General features: G+C 36.6%; 1 protein-coding gene across 1 annotated transcript; it reads right to left on the reverse strand.

The window, feature by feature from the left end:
- Positions 1 to 459: 459 nt before the first annotated feature.
- LOC129885954 (uncharacterized) lies at positions 460 to 15,907 on the reverse strand. Its single transcript, XM_055960449.1, has 16 exons — positions 15,586 to 15,907; positions 14,874 to 15,007; positions 13,385 to 13,442; positions 12,657 to 12,872; positions 11,289 to 11,564; positions 10,509 to 10,643; positions 10,289 to 10,414; positions 7,966 to 8,010; positions 6,661 to 6,774; positions 4,528 to 4,670; positions 4,293 to 4,416; positions 3,474 to 3,548; positions 2,480 to 2,848; positions 2,292 to 2,381; positions 1,491 to 1,647; positions 460 to 898 (listed from the first exon to the last, which is right to left on the reverse strand). Exons 1-16 carry the CDS (start codon positions 15,817 to 15,819, stop codon positions 630 to 632), a joined length of 2,565 nt encoding a protein of 854 aa, XP_055816424.1. The 5' UTR covers positions 15,820 to 15,907; the 3' UTR covers positions 460 to 629.
- Between the last annotated feature and the right edge of the window lie 610 nt (positions 15,908 to 16,517).

Below are 16,517 nucleotides of genomic sequence, written 5' to 3' on the forward strand. Positions count from 1 at the left end.
AAAAAATTAACTTGGTCAGAGAAGTTGTCATTCTGAGGTTAAGTTGGGTGCATTGGTTACTCCAATGTCAGATTTGTTTTGTCGTGTAAGAAAACCACCACAGTTTCAGATTAGACATGGGTATCCCTGCCTGCAACTTCCGTAGACTGGTCATTTTTCACATAGTTTTCTGTTTTGATGATCAAATTTTGGCCCACTCATTCATTATTTCTTCACCTGTCTCCCAACAGTCTACTAAAGTGAAAAGTCCTTTGAAACGCAAAAGGCGGGAATCCCAAATCTTATGATTTCTTAAATATTACATATTGACTAATATTAGCATGGTAATTAATTTAGTGCAAATACAGTGTTGATGAATTGCTCTTAAGCGTGTTTGTCTTTCAGAATTATGGATTTCAAACCATGAATTTACTACTATTACAATACAATCATTTAATTTAATGCACTTCAGAGTTGAGATCAGATTCAAAAATGTTAATTTAGAACTAGTTGGCAGATCATAAAATTAAGATCTCATAATATACCCATAAAAGGTTTAACACAACTCTATAGAGAGAGTTTACTGAAGTTTAACATCCTATGACGACATACAAGACTATATCTAGTGTTTTTTCATATTTCAAGTTATGTTAAGATTTGATGAACATTTTTCGAAATTCATCATTGGATTTAGGGTTTTCATCTTCCACAGAATAACATTCTTTTGATTTGGGTTTATCTTTGTCAACCCAACCAAGTGGCCTGACAGCTCGGGGCATTGCAAACGTATTCTTACCTCGGAGCTGGATATTAGATGCCCGGTGGTGACTAGAAGGTTGAAGCCCCTTGCCCTCAGAACCTTCAGCAGAATCTTTGGCACCTGATTGTGAATTCTCAGTAGTTTGATCAGCACCATCACCTGCCATTTTAACCCCCCTCAGCTTGTGTCACAGTGAGACAACAGGCAAAAGTATGCAATGAATAGAAATGCTGACTAGCTTCACCAAGATTAGTCATACATGAAAAGCATTTTTAAAGGAAAGTAAGACAACATGCAGATCATGAAACATTGTTATAATAGTCCATTCTGCAGTAAACTACATCGGGTGCTCAATACCAATAAAAGCTGTAAATGGTTAACCATTGCACAAGCCAAAACATAGAAGTGGTGATACAGGAAATCAGAACTAGCTATAGAAAACACACAGCAAAAGAGACCCAAGGAAACCAGAAGAGGTGAACAAGGCAACACGAACTCCAAATAAAGGTGAAAAGGGAAAGAAAAAAAACACACACTCTTCGTGTCCTTGAGAATTAAAATTACACAGGCAAGTATGCACCAATAAGGAACAATATTTGCATCAACAAGAATTTCATCTTGTTACACATCAGTTGTCTTATGAAACATTGGGACCGAATGAGTAAGTATCTATGAAGCAATTACATTATGGTAGAGCATGGAACTAATAAGAATGTACAAAGCCTGTGAAAACAACTGAAGCAAGCCATACCTTGTCTCGAAGAGGCGCCGTGAGCAGCATTTCCTTTCTTTCTGCCCTTCGGATCTGACTTGGCAATGCTCACTCTCTTCCCAAGCAATGTCTGCTTGTTTTTTGCCACTGCTGCAGCCAGGTGTTTGTCATCCGAGAAATCCACATAAGCCAATCCCTTAACATGTTCAAGGAAACAAACAATTATGAATCACACATATAGTATGTTCAAGTCTATAGGTCGAGGATCTAGCCAGATCTATTTAGTTGATTTTGATGATTGCTTTCTTAGTGGATCATGAAATTTTAAAATTGCTGGAGGTGCAAGCTCTGTGGGCACATAGCTAGAGTTTTGTGCATTCCCACCCAATACAGGTGACTAACTATGGGTTTCAAATGAAAATTCTGTTCTTTTTCTTATCCATGTATTACAAAAATTGTATTCCTCCCTCTCATATGAAATGACAGAGCTCGAAGTAGGTCAGACATCAAATTTTTCACAATTTCTTTAATACATTGACTCCTTGAAATATTCACATATTAAGAATTTTAATAGAAATATTCTAGAATACACAATGTTTAGAAATTAAAAAGGAACAGTAAAAATGTTGGTAAAGATAGAAGAAAAACTATTTGATTTTCCAGATAGTGCAGTATCTCTTGAGGATCCAGGAGCAGCGGAAAACAACAATAAAAATACTAGGAAAACCTTTCATTGATCATCAAATTTAGAGAGGTACTTTACACTGCAGTGTTGAGACTAAGCAGGTAAAGGATAAACTAAATCTCTTGTTGTGTGCATGTCTAAAGAAAGAGAGATACCCTAGACTTGCCAGTGAACTTGTCTGTTAATATTCGTATAGCAACCACTCCACCATCGCTGAAGAATCTACGTAGGTCATCATAGGTTGCCTGTCTCAGTAACAAACAACCAATTAACTGAAGGTCGCTAAGGTATGAAATTTCATTCAGGAGGATTTACATTTCAAGAAACACCAACAGACAACTACCTTGAGGTTAAGGTTAGATACAAATGCAGTACACTGGTCATTATACTGCAGCGGTTTTCCAGAAGGGACATCTTTGTTTTCTTTTTTGCTTCCACTCGCTGGTTTGGTGGCAGCCACATCTGGTTTTGTATTATTTACCTTGACTGTGTCTTTGGCTAGGCCTTTACCACCTTCAGAAGTGATTTTAACATTCTTAGCTTTATCTTTGTGACGTTTAGTAGGTGATTGTTCTTCAATTAAATTAGATACTGGCTTCCTCTTTTCACGCACATTTTTCCTCAAAGAATTATCTCTATCATCTGCTGACACACCAACGCTCTTAGCTTCTTGTAGTTTGAATAACTGCAGCTCTTCAAGGCGAGGGGTGACCTGAGACAATTAGAAAAGAGAGAAGCAGATCAATCAGAAATTAAATTCCTAATCAATATCCACCAATAAGATACTCAGAGAATAGATATTCACATCAGAAAAGGAATGATGCACCCACAAAAAAATAACAACAACAACAACATACCCAGTGAAATCCCACAAGTAGGGTCTGGGGAGGGTAGGATGTATGCACACCTTACCACTACCTCATGGAGATAGAGAGGTTGTTTCCGAAAGAACCTCGGCTCAAAAGTCACAGTCACCCACAAAAAAATAAAATAATAAGAAAAAAGAGTAGCTCCACCAGAAATGTTTAATTTTTACTAGAATGCGGCAGGTGTATACCGAAGAGTAAAACATAATTACATCACTGACACATGCTACAGAGCAACGTCAGGCAGATTAATAAATTTCTAATTTTCTTTATTCCTTATGGAAAGATAGAGTTTAGCGTAATTACTAGTCTCGAGTAATTTGAATTCTGAAATGCAACAGAGAGATTTGTAATGTTCCCCGATGGAACATCAAGGACTGCTCCCTGTATCATCACATCTTACTTTCCAGCTGAAGCACAAACACACACTTAAGAGCAAGCTCTAGAAGCAATGACATTAGTCTGCATTACCTTTTTAACGGCAAGGTCAAAGTCGTCAAGTGCACCAAACTCTCTCTCGAAGCGAATCCATGAATTGCATATGTCCTGAATGATTCTGTTTTTTAGAAGGAGGGGATCATCTAATTCAAAATAAAACTTAGGCTGCAAAGAACAATCCAGTAAAAGATAACTTATAACAGACACACGTAAAGGATAGCACAGAAGGAGCCAAATAAGGCACCAGCAAGAATCAAGAATGAAAGTGCTTGAACTCTTGTTTTTTCCCCTATATTTTTTAAAATCAAATTATTAGAGAACTGCTTGGAACCAAAAAGATGGCTGGCACATGTTCATTTGTAAAGTATGTTTCCACACTAAATAACAAAATTGATGGTACTTAATTAGTTAAGAGGTATTTCTTGGGTACAAGACAATTTCTTTTCATACAAGATGCCTAATCATTAAGTTAGGCCAGTGTGAAAAAAACCATGTTCAAAGCACACTTAATAGACTTGTGTAGCTCAACACAATACTGCAGATAAAATGATAGTTTTCCTCCCAAAATCATTTTCAAATTGATCGCTCCAGAAATATATAACAATAAGATCATAAGAGAACATTTCACCTTGCCCTAAAGGAGCTCATGACTAAAGTACAGATGGATCAGATGGAACGGAACAAAAGAGATTATGTGTGAGGTAGTCTGTAAGAAAATTAAGTGAATATGTTATAGGTACTGTTAATAGTTCAACAGTTCAAATGTTTCACAACCAAAAAACTCTAGGTGACAGTCCAAATAGGAAGCAGAATTTGATGGCATGATATAACCAATTTGTTACAAGAACATACCTCTGAGCCAGTCCCAGGGAACCGTTTACTGTAGCATCTCTTAAAGAGAGATCGAGCTTCATTAATATTACCCATCTCAGTTTCCATAGCTATGTACCCTTGCCACACCTCTAGCACAGATCCACTGCAAAACAAGTTATATTACAACAACAAAAATACAGTACACTTTTGGATCATACATCAAATTTGCATGTTGATGTTTCTAAATGGAATAATGGAACATGTGCATGAATACCTGATTTTAAGCAGGCTCTCCCAGACACCGCGGGCTGCAACTAGATCTTTCCCCAGAGTTGATTCTAAGCGGGCCCAATATCTGTACATCCGCAATAAACTTTCTGTATTCTTCAGATGTGGAGACAAATAATCTGATGCATGCTGGAGGAAAAGGAAGGAGAGTAGCTTTAGTTTCATTGCGTTATGAAAAGGAAATTATTTCTTGCAATACATCAGAAAGACCTGAAAGATTATCAAAGGGTAAAAGGGCAGCCCGGTGCACTTAAGCTCCCGCTATGCGCAGGGTCCGGGGAAGGGCCCGACCACAAGGGGTCTATTGTACAATTAAGATGGTGTATGGTATAAGAAGTTTTAATTACAAATCAAGCAGCATTTGGCCTAACATGACTATTAAGATAGAGTTGATGCAAAATTGCTGTCAAAGGCGCACTTTAAGCGCGCTTAAGCCCTGAAGCGAGGCTCAAAACGTGTTTAGCGCTTCACCTCGCTTTATGGGCGCTTCAGTGTGGTCATCAAGGTCCTAAGGCAAACTTTTCCTTTCCAATGAGCCTCTTTTGAAGAAGTCAATTTATCAAAGGGTAAATTGCACAATTAAGATGGTGTATGGTATAAGAAGTTTTAATTACAAATCAAGCAGCATTTGGCCTAACATGACTATTAAGATAGAGTTGATGCAAAATTGCTGTCAAAGGCGCACTTTAAGCGCGCTTAAGCCCTGAAGCGAGGCTCAAAACGTGTTTAGCGCTTCACCTCGCTTTATGGGCGCTTCAGTGTGGTCATCAAGGTCCTAAGGCAAACTTTTCCTTTCCAATGAGCCTCTTTTGAAGAAGTCAATTTATCAAAGGGTAAATTGCACAATTAAGATGGTGTATGGTATAAGAAGTTTTAATTACAAATCAAGCAGCATTTGGCCTAACATGACTATTAAGATAAAGTTGATGCAAAATTGCTGTCAAAGGCGCACTTTAAGCGCGCTTAAGCCCTGAAGCGAGGCTCAAAACGTGTTTAGCGCTTCACCTCGCTTTATGGGCGCTTCAGTGTGGTCATCAAGGTCCTAAGGCAAACTTTTCCTTTCCAATGAGCCTCTTTTGAAGAAGTGACACTAAACAATTGATATTTCACTTTATCATACTTTTTTTTTCAATTTCTTTGGTTATATATTTGTCATTCATGTTTATAATTATTGGTCTTGGACTAAAGATATCTATTTGCATCTTTTTCTCCCTCTGCGCCTTTTTTCATTAGAGCCATACTTTATTTGCGCTCTGCGCTTAAAACCCCAATGGACCTTAGAGCTTTTTTGCGCTTTTTGCCTTTGAAAACACTGACAGGTGAGACCAAAATTAGATGTTGAATATTTTAGTGATAAGACAAAGCAGAAGCATGTCACTTTAACTATTTGAGTTGTATAATACTGGTTTAAAACAGATGAGAAGGTCAGAGGGGGAAGCCTGTAATTAGGAAATTGAGAATCCATTAAAATGGAGAACTTAGAAACGCAATAGTCAAATTTAGATATGGAAGTTATAGCAAGTCATTCCAACTCCCACTTACCAGAAATTGTGGAAGTCCAAAGAAAAGAATAGGAGACAATAGAAGGAAGATTGACAGACAAATTTAGAAGTATTGCAGGAAACACCAAGGATCGTGTCGAAACTTGATCTTGGAAACAAAAACTGTTAATTAAGCAGTCAACTATGACAGCGCACACACACTACATGTAATTTGCAAAACTGTCGAGTTGAGCCAACTTTCTGTTACTGAAACTTGAATCAACTCTGTCTAGTTATAGCTTACATGGATGGGGAGTTGAGGACACAAAGTTACCGCCCCTAAAGTTCATAAACCAAGCATAATTGGCCGTTCTTGCTGTACAAAGGGCCTGTTTAACCATTCATGCTTTCACTAACCAATTTAGCCTTTTGGTGTACTGTGAATATTTTACCATCATTAATATACTCATTTACCTTGTTAAAAAAACAAAGAATTAAACAATTCAGATTTAGATGTTGTCAAGTCCCATGCTAAGCAAGAACCAATAGGGGAGCAAACAAAAGCTAAAACTGAATTCTCAGGGCAAGGGTAAACACCAACGGGAGGGTCAAAATTTCTGAGCAATTAGCAAGTATACCTGAAAAGTTTCCCGTATAGTTATATAATCTAAGTTGCTGCTTTCAGCTCCAGATGTCAATAAAGACAACCTCCGCCTTAAGCCATCAACTCTTGTGAGAAATATATCAAGATACTGCAATAAACATGAATAAGTTAATGATCTAATAAACCGTACTTTTAACCCTTGAAAAACACTCTTAGAACCAACTCTATAAATCGATCACAAAATTTCTTTAGGAATTTTCCTTGTTTTCAGCAGTGGGCATTCTCTCTTAAATCTCAGAAGGAGACCACTTATGAAGCACATATTCACATTTATACGCTCCCTAACAAATTAAAGTGTCAATGATTTCTTTATAATCGTGGTGTCCAGGCAAGCTTGCGCGCACCTCGATTAATTCCACCAGTACCTGCTACCTCCCACCACCAACACAGGTACCGAATAACTCTTCACACCAAGGCTTACACAGATGGGAAGAATCACCAAGCATTTTTGCCTCTGCTAAGATTTAAACCCAAGATCTCATGGTTCTCTTCCCACTTCATTGACCACTAGGTCACACCCTCGGATGCAAAAAAGTTCCAACGATTAAGAGATGCAAGATAGATTTACTTCTGCTAGTTCTCTATGAAGTTAATTTTGGACAAACAAGTCACTGACAAACTTCCAAGAGCATTAGATTTCTCTGCAACAATTACATTTTCCAAAAGACAAGATTTGGCTTCATTCCAGTCATTGAGTTTTCCAATGAGATTATGCCCTACAATAATCAAACAAACTAGACCGCCTGATCAAAATAGATTATTGTTTTAACTAAATAGTAATGCATGACTTGACAATTTCAATTCGTAGATCTTCTCGATAAAACAGATCAAACTTATTATTATTATTAAAATGTACACTTTTTCAAAAACCCAACATGCATTTTTTTTTTTTTTGCATTTGGCTCTTCCATTAACTGATATAAACATCAGTCATTCTGCCATTTTTTTTTGTGGGGGGGGGGGGGGGGGTGAGGGATGAGGTAAGAAATAATGAATCACTCCAACTGAAATTTGCATCTTTAGGCATACAGTGAATCTTTTTTTCATTTTTTATTAAATACTATGCTGCAATTTAAAAGTAACTGCAAATTGTTAGCAGTACTTAAATATAATATTGCATCACCTCATTAATAGGTAATAGAAGTAAAGGAACTGTGCAGAGGATGCACGAGAAGACCTATGTAGTTTTGACCAATAACATATTAAACCTATTGTGCAGGAATGGGCAGAGGAAAATTTGACATTTGACTACTAATAACAATATAAGACATGCTCCAACCTCTTCAAAGCTTGAGAAAGTGCACTGTAGGGACTTCTCAAAAACCTGAAACATCGATTAAGAAAATGAATAAGAATCCCGACAGTAGCCACATACTGATACATGTGCTATATTACAGACAGTAGAATGGAAACTAATGCGCTTAATTCTTCGCATTGAGTTTCATGCAAGATAGATATCACTGTCTAACACTCTCACAAGCTCAGTTAGATCAAAATACATAGCACCAAAACAGAAGAGGAAAAGGAAAAGGAAAAGGAAAAGAGCAATTTGATCTGGAAAAAAAAAACAAGACAGGTATACAGAAAATATAGGATACACAACAGCTACTATTACACTAATTCCAAGCAAGTTAAGGAACATATGGGAAATAATCAGGAGTCAAATATCTAATTCTTATGACAATGAGGGATTTTGTCAGGAAGTACTTAAAACATGTGTTAAATAAGGGAGAGAATCAATCCAGGATCACCAGCAGATAAGTCGAAAGCATAAAGGAACGTACTATTTCAGCTTGTAATTCTGGCAATAGATGATACTTAATATCAGAAGAATATTCAGTGATTGAAAATTGAGTGTGTTATATTTGCAACAGGAACCAGTGACTCTGGAAGAGCACCTGAAGGACTCCATGCAATGGACAGGCAACAAGGATAGCAAATTTACTGTCAAATCTTGCTACAAGTTCAGGTAAAGCAGCTGAGAGAGGTGGACCCGGAAAATTGTCTGGAAGACAAGAGCGTCCCAAAGTTGCTTGTTTTGGGAAGAATACAGCTGATGGTGCTTGCTTGACACGAGATAATCTATAAAGAAGAAGAAACAACCACTTTGGCAGATAAATTTTATGTGAAGCCTCAGAATCGGTCAACCATCTTCGTTTACATGCAAACAAAATGGCAGATTTGGATAATGTTTTGGAACATTTTTGGAGTTCAATTGGTGATGCCTGGAGACTTGAAGCAAACCTTCAACAGTTTGCAAGGCAGAAGAAGAAAAATTGGATTACAATATTCTTGTTGTTAATTGGACAATATGGTTAAAAAAGAATTCATACATACTTTTTGAGGGAAGGAAAGAGCACGTATCTTATTGAAGTTTAGATATCTTCAGATTTTAAGCTTACATTATAGGGGGCAAATTATAAGTGACATAAGAAATATGTTGCATTTAATAGAGCCCTTAACTGATAAGAGTACATCATACACTGACTTTTTATACTCTGAGTAGTTTGGTACTTTTTGTTATCAAGTTACATTACTTATAAAATAATAAATAACCCTTTATCCTTCAGAAGGTTAAAAAGTTCACAATTAGAAGTTACAATTATGAAGGAAGAGTCACAAAAATTGTGTAGCACTGTAGATTCTACAGCTGCTAAGACAAAATATTGCACACCATAATTGATGACTGTGAAATTCTTCCCGGCCCTAAGGTGGAAGATTCAGAAGAATTCTGAACTTTCAGTAAAGTCTGACTATAACTTCATCTCCCAGTCAGTTTTAGCATTGCTAGATGACTGGAAACTTTGGGAAATGTTCATCATATTAAAGCTCAAATGGCTGATGTCACGAACAATAGAGCAACTTCTCTGGCGCTGGTCTGGCAGGATGAAGTAAGGTGACGTTAAGTCAATGTGGACCACCATAACTGAGACTATTTTTTGGGAAACCTGACTAGAAAGGAATCAAGTGCCTTTAATGAATGTGGTAACTTGTTCACAAGCTCAAGTAGAAACGGTTGTGTTAGTAGTCCCACATCATTTGTGGGGTGAGCATTGAGAAATTGAACTCTTTTTATGGTCTTGGGCAATACTCACTGCATAAACTAGCTTTTGGAATTAAATTATGCCCAAAAGGTACCTATGAAAAATGAAATTAGGCCCAAGGTCTATTTCTTATTTCAGTATCAGAGTTGGGCCTATCCCAATTCTTGGTTTACCCAATGCTCGACCCCCATATTATATTGTCCACGCTCCAGTTGGCAGGTGAGGATGAGCGGATGGTGTTAGTAGTCCCACATTATTTGTAGGATGCGCAAATGACTCTTTATATGATCTTGGACAATCCTCACCGCATGAACAAACTTTTGGGTTTGAGCTAGGCCGGGTGCGAGGGTTTGCCTTTTGGTCTAAGTTGGTAAATGTACGTGATTTAAATGTTGGACTGATTTTCTCAGCTACAAAGGGACTTGGCTTATTGTTTGTATACATAGCTTGCACCTGCTGTTTGCTGATTTAGAGAAACAATTTTACCCAATAAAAAATAAGTCACCTCCCCCCAGAAGGATAAAATAGAAAGTAGATGAAAATAAAATGAAGACATACAACAGATAGCTCATCATCGGAAGCACGACCACGTTCAAGATACAACAAGTATCGCACCCACAGTTCTCCAACCCAGGGACAGTTCCTTGTTGCCCTTTTGTAAATGTCCCGAACAAGACTGGAGGTCTGCAAAGAAATGTATGTAAATTAAAGCTGGATCAGTTTTCATTATAATCAATAAAGGACAAATTAGTTAAAAAGACGAAGGCCAGAGAACAACCTTCAACGTTTTATCCATGTAATGAGTATAATCAAGCCAGAGTTCACTAGAAATAGGAAACTCAGCTATGGCACGCTCATATAAGATCTGTATCCTTGCTGGATCTCCCAATGATTGCTCAAACTTTAAGTAGTCCTGCAGGACAACAGCACACACCAGTATTTTTAACAGATGATTGAGCCTAAAATATCTGGTAATATGATCAAGTACATAAAACCACTAAAGAAGCTATGCTGTACTTATTGTAGTTAAAGTTTGAGTTCATCTCACACAGGATTGCCTAATTTCAACAGTCATCCTTGTTACTTCTATGTATCATACAAAGATAAAGTAAGTGCCTCAGCCAAAATCCAACCAACCAAAAATCCTGGTCATAACAGCTAAAGAGTCACACATAAGCAACACAATCTTACTCTCACACTCAAGTCAATCAAATTGAACGAGCAATCAACAAACTTAAGGTACTATTCCTGTGAAAAAACAGAAATACAGATTTTTTTTTCTTTTCTTCTTTTTCCTTTGTAATATGTATACAGGAATGCAGACATATATCATCAATCACATGCAACTAATTTCTTCTTTTATAGAAGTACTAACATTTGCCTTTTTATAATAAATCAAACTCTTGCACCTTAATGATCTTAAATCACTCCATTGCCTGTTAAACTCCATTTTCATGCTCTGCAGATCTCCCAGACACATCACAACCATTGAGAAATAATCAATTTTGAGTCCTGGTTCAACGTGGTATAATATAGAAGAGAGTATTAGGATATGCACCATAAAGTGTTGAAGCCTTTCTGATTCAGGTGCAACTTTGTGAGATAATTGATTTTCAAGGTGAGTCCTGGCATTCATCATGTCGAGGGCCTTTTGATATGATGAGGCAACATGTGGCGAGAGCCCATCCAAGTTACTGGAGTCTACATCAAGATTGGCTCCCTGTTCTGCTTCCCAAGCCTTGTATGTGAGAAGAGTTGAACATTGATCAGCAAGAGGGACAGACAACTGGCGATGGAATAAGTTGCTAATTCGCTGGACCTGCTTCTCTCTCGACTGCATTACAATGAAACAAACATCAACAGTAAATATCAACTATCAAGTGTGGAAAATAAATACATATCAAGTTATCATTGGACATTGTCCAGTACAGAAACAGCAATGCCATACGGCAATCTTCTTTATACAAATATACAGAACAAGCTATGAATTGAGGGAAGTACTAGATCTAACATTCTTTGATTTTCAGCACAGATACATATAGACATCTTTGTGAAACCAAAACCTCTTCCTGACATTAACTAGACCAAATAACAAGACTAAACGGAATATTACGCGACTTCACAACACAAGAGAGAACAACTCAATATGTGTTTTCCTTTTCACGGACTTCATCAATAATGAAAGTAGGCTTTCCCAGTATTAAGTATCATAATATTTCAATCTGCTACCAGTTGTTGAAGTATGCTTATCTAAAGGGAACTCCAATATTGAGCTGTATCAGTCTCATGACAGTAAAAGCAACCGAAGCATATGAGGTACACCTCTTCTTTGTATCTGTTCAAAATCTCAGTCAAACCATGACACGAGTTTAACCCGTTTAACTTCTTTTGGGAGAGGGTGAGGGTGGGAGTGAAAGTTGCTTCAGAGTAACAACAAGATGCAGCAGCATTTTTTACTACCTCATGCTTAATCCAGAGAGGGGACACTAAAATCCAGTAAAATCTCATAAACAGTGATTTGGAAAAGCTCTATTAGATGAATAGCAGTGAGCTCCTCAAGGACATGACTTGATATATTGTACCACCTTCCCGAGGGAAAGGTATTTATGAACATTGAACAAAGACATGTCATAATATGCCTCTAAATTCTCATGCTTGCAGGGAAACAAAGAGGGACAGGAGGTGAAATACGACCCTTCAGGAAAAAGATATATTCCCTTTCCCTCATCCTGGAGGAGGAAGGCGTACACAACCTTAAAAAAACAAGGGCTAAACTAAGGAAAGAATGGCATCTAGCTCTTTGACAATACCAACAACAATGTCTCAGTCTCAAACTAGATAGGACTACCTCTTTCTATATCTTTAAAAAGGCTAAAGAGACAACGGCACACATAAAAGGAAAGAAAGAGAAGCGTCAAGCTCTTACGTCTGCGTCAGTTTCATCAATTGTGAGGAAAATAGCTTGTTCAAATTCCCTGTATAATTCCCATATCCTGCTGCCTTCAGTGACATGCAAACCAGCAGCAACAAGGGCACGCTCAAACAGATTTCTTGCCTTTGAAATTCCAGCTGCAGAAATTGTACGGACCGATTGGTCATGCTCTTGAACAAAACTTAAGTAGTCGCACCACAAAGCAACAGACTGCATCAAGCAAAAAACTATCAGTACATTTATTTGATTCTAGCAAACCCATTTCGTTGTCTTCATAAGACAGTAACAGAGTTGATTGTTCACATGGAAAAAGCATTTAGAACAATTCATTTTTTTCCTCTTATTGTAACCGAGAAATCCCCGAGGGCCAGTGCCGGTTTGAAACTTGGCAGATAATGGGCACACCCCTCCGACAAAGAAATATTTGATAACTATATCCTTAAGATTTTCCATCAAGTCATTTCAATAAAGACAAATCAACTCATAAACAATAAGCAGGGCATGTCCAATAACAATTTAGCTTATCTTAAAGTAACTAGGCATAGGGACAAAGCAATTATATTTTGGATCTCCCAAGTGAGCCAGCTTGCATATAGCACGGACAACTTAAAAACATTAGCATTTCCAATCTAGAACCAGCGCCTGGCTCAACCCTAACTCCTCTTCAAGTTTTTGTAGAGAATAAGCAACAGCACACACACTCACATTTTCACATTACTTACCAGATAGTCAGACACCCCACACTCAAATAGCTTCGCAATTGTAGGGAGAGCATCAGTTCTGCAAAAATGACATGCAAATAAAAATATAAGAAGACAGCAAAAGTGGCTTCCTTTCCTGTTTCATTATGTGTCACAGAGTTAAACAGGGGAAGTATACACAAGAATAGTTTGCTTGTTTTTTGAGAAAAATATTCACAAGAATATATAAATCAAGGGAATCTTTGTGTGTCTCAGAAACACTCATATTACATTAATAGTGGAAGAATAAACTCAATGTCATTTACGTATATATCAGCCTGTGCAAATATACCCATCATTTTATCTGAACATCTAACCGTCAGATTTGAGCATTACTCCATAAAAAAGCTCCGCTCCACTCCATTTGTCTTCACCCTACATGAATCTTTTTTTGTTCCTCATCAATACCTCCTCCCCATCCTTTTTCCACTATGGCTCATATACTAAAGCTAACTCTAAATGTAAAAAAAAAAATCTCTAGTAACTGAAGATCTGTATTCCGTTATAGATTGGAAAATCATAAATCTTTTCCCCTAGTTCCTTATTCACTCTGCACTCCCTTTGTTTTAGAATATTTGACTTCTCCAGTCTTTAAGTTTCTTCAGTATCCTAACATTTGACTTCTCCAGTCTATAAGTTTCTTTAGTAAGGATATTAAAGTTGATGTCATCAATGTTTTTTCTTCTTTGAACTTCAATAGTAAGCTATCCAAAAATCAACAACAACAGTGATAATGAAATCTAGGTGAGTGAACATACATACAAGAAGAATGAGATGCCCTCCTTCATCTAGTCTGGTTCTTTAATCTTTTTCTCTCACCTTATCTTAAAGTGCCGACTGGTACATTTGTTTATCAAGTGCATACAATGAAATATTATTTTTTAAAAAAACAAAAAAAAGAAAAGAAAAGCAATTGCCCACTGTGGGGGAAAGCATACAGGTACATAGACATTATACAGGCATGTAAGAAAAGTTACAAGTCAGACAGGACAGATCAAGCATGTTATAGAGGAAAACATGCATCGCAAAAATGGGGAACAATGAGTAGGTGATCTTAGGCATATTTATACGTCTATTATCCATATTTCACCCACGTTTATGCCTTGTTTCGAGTGTAAACACGCTAAATACTGTCAAACATAAGTCCTTGAGGGATTCGACCCTTGATTGCTTGCAATCGTTGTATTACTTGGCAACCATGTACACGTGTGTGTGCATTGGGACCATAAAAATAGGACCACAAATCAAATTGTTAACCGGAAAAAGAAAAACCTTGTCCAATCCCTCACATTTATCTACTGTCCTATTACAAAGAACCTACAGATTAAAGATGCTTCTATAAGGTACAAATATTTGTAGTTCATCAAACAATCTCCATTATAAAACAGCAAAGAAAAAGCATTTAAATAAGAACATAAAAACAGTAATTTATCAACAAAAAAAAATACAGTAGAAAAAAGAAAAGTGATACCCTGAACTAAGAGAGATCTCGTCTTTTGTCCACTCCTGCCACATCTCTGAAGTCAGAGGAAAAATAGCACTCATGGCTTCCCTTGCTTGTCTAAGTTTCTCGATATCTCCTTGCTTCCTTAAAGCTTTTATGTACTACACAACCACAATAAAACATTAACAAACACACATATTACAGAAAATAAAGAAAAACCTCCTACTGCTAATTGCTTCTGCAAATGAATAATCATCTATCATCGCAGCCACAGGTCAACCCAAAGTTTTACTGAACATTTGAGATGTGTTTGTTATGGAGGAAATTGTCCTTCGGGGAAGGTCGCCTTACATTATGAAAAGAAACTGTTCTTCACCAAAATGGTTAAATGACTTTTCATACTTCTGGGTGGAATTCACTTGTCTTTACCAATCTTTTTTATGAGTAAAAAGATAATTTTTATAAATGGAAAACATGCACTGAGCCAGTGCTACAAAACTTAATTACAGATAGTGCGTTTCACTTATTATATTAATCATTGCATCTACATCATGTACAGGGGTAAGGTCACCAAAGAGATGCATCTAAGTTTAAGGTTAAGCATGTAGTATCTAATTTTTTCTTCAAAAAATTCTTTACTAATATCTCAACTCTTTAGACATCATTATCAATCTTGTACTCGATGCATTGACACCTTCTTCCTACCAACTTTGTGAACAAGTATAGGAAGAGAAATTACTTGGACATGAGTGTCGTAATTGGAAGGGTTACTTAAGAGCTCAGTTTCTAGAGCTTGAATTTGTGTATTCTGCTGTGCATCATCTTCTGAATCGGAGTCCGAGTCGGAGTCGGAATCCGAATTCTTAGCGGATTTATCGGCGTCGAGCATATGTTGGTCTTCGTTTCCGGTAGGGTTCTCGTCGGAAAGTTGAGGTGGATGAGCAGAGGAATCTAGGGTTTCAGTTTCCGCCATGTTTGAATATTTACTTGGAAGAATTTCAGCTTCCTGAAGATAGTTTTGCAGGGAGCAGTGAGTACTCCGCTAATTGCTAAAATGAAATACTATGCGAGGGCCTATTTATTTTAATTGTTATTTAAATTTTATTATATTATATATTTTCTCGAATAATTTTTTTAAAAAAAAGGTAAACGAAGAGCAAAGTGAAAAAAATTCAAATATTTATTTTGAGTTTTAAACAATTCACTTATTTAAAATTATAAAACAAACCCCAAAAATTTAGTTGATATGAAATAGAGGGAATATCATTTAAATTTATTGTTAGATAACGACAAAAAATCATATTTTATGTAACGATCAATTTGATATGATCACGTGTTATCTTAATATTCTCTTTTTATTTTGTTTTTACTTATTATTTGATGATCTTATTTTATCATTTATCGAACCTTTTCATAGTAATTTTATTACATATTTTTCTTAAAGATTTATCACTGTATGGTACTATATAACGATGAAGAATGATATCTATTAAATATTGTATTAATTAAAACAATATAATATGATATAATACTACACAATACAATATGATATATTATGAAACAATATGCAACAACCATTCAAATAAAGTGTTAATTATTATTGTGACAACTTGACAAATTACTACTCTCTCCTTCAGTTTTAGTTGTACACTAATTCTGCATAATACATAA

The sequence above is a fragment of the Solanum dulcamara genome, chromosome 4 (assembly GCF_947179165.1).
Source record: "Solanum dulcamara chromosome 4, daSolDulc1.2, whole genome shotgun sequence".
NCBI classification, from domain to species: domain Eukaryota; kingdom Viridiplantae; phylum Streptophyta; class Magnoliopsida; order Solanales; family Solanaceae; genus Solanum; species Solanum dulcamara.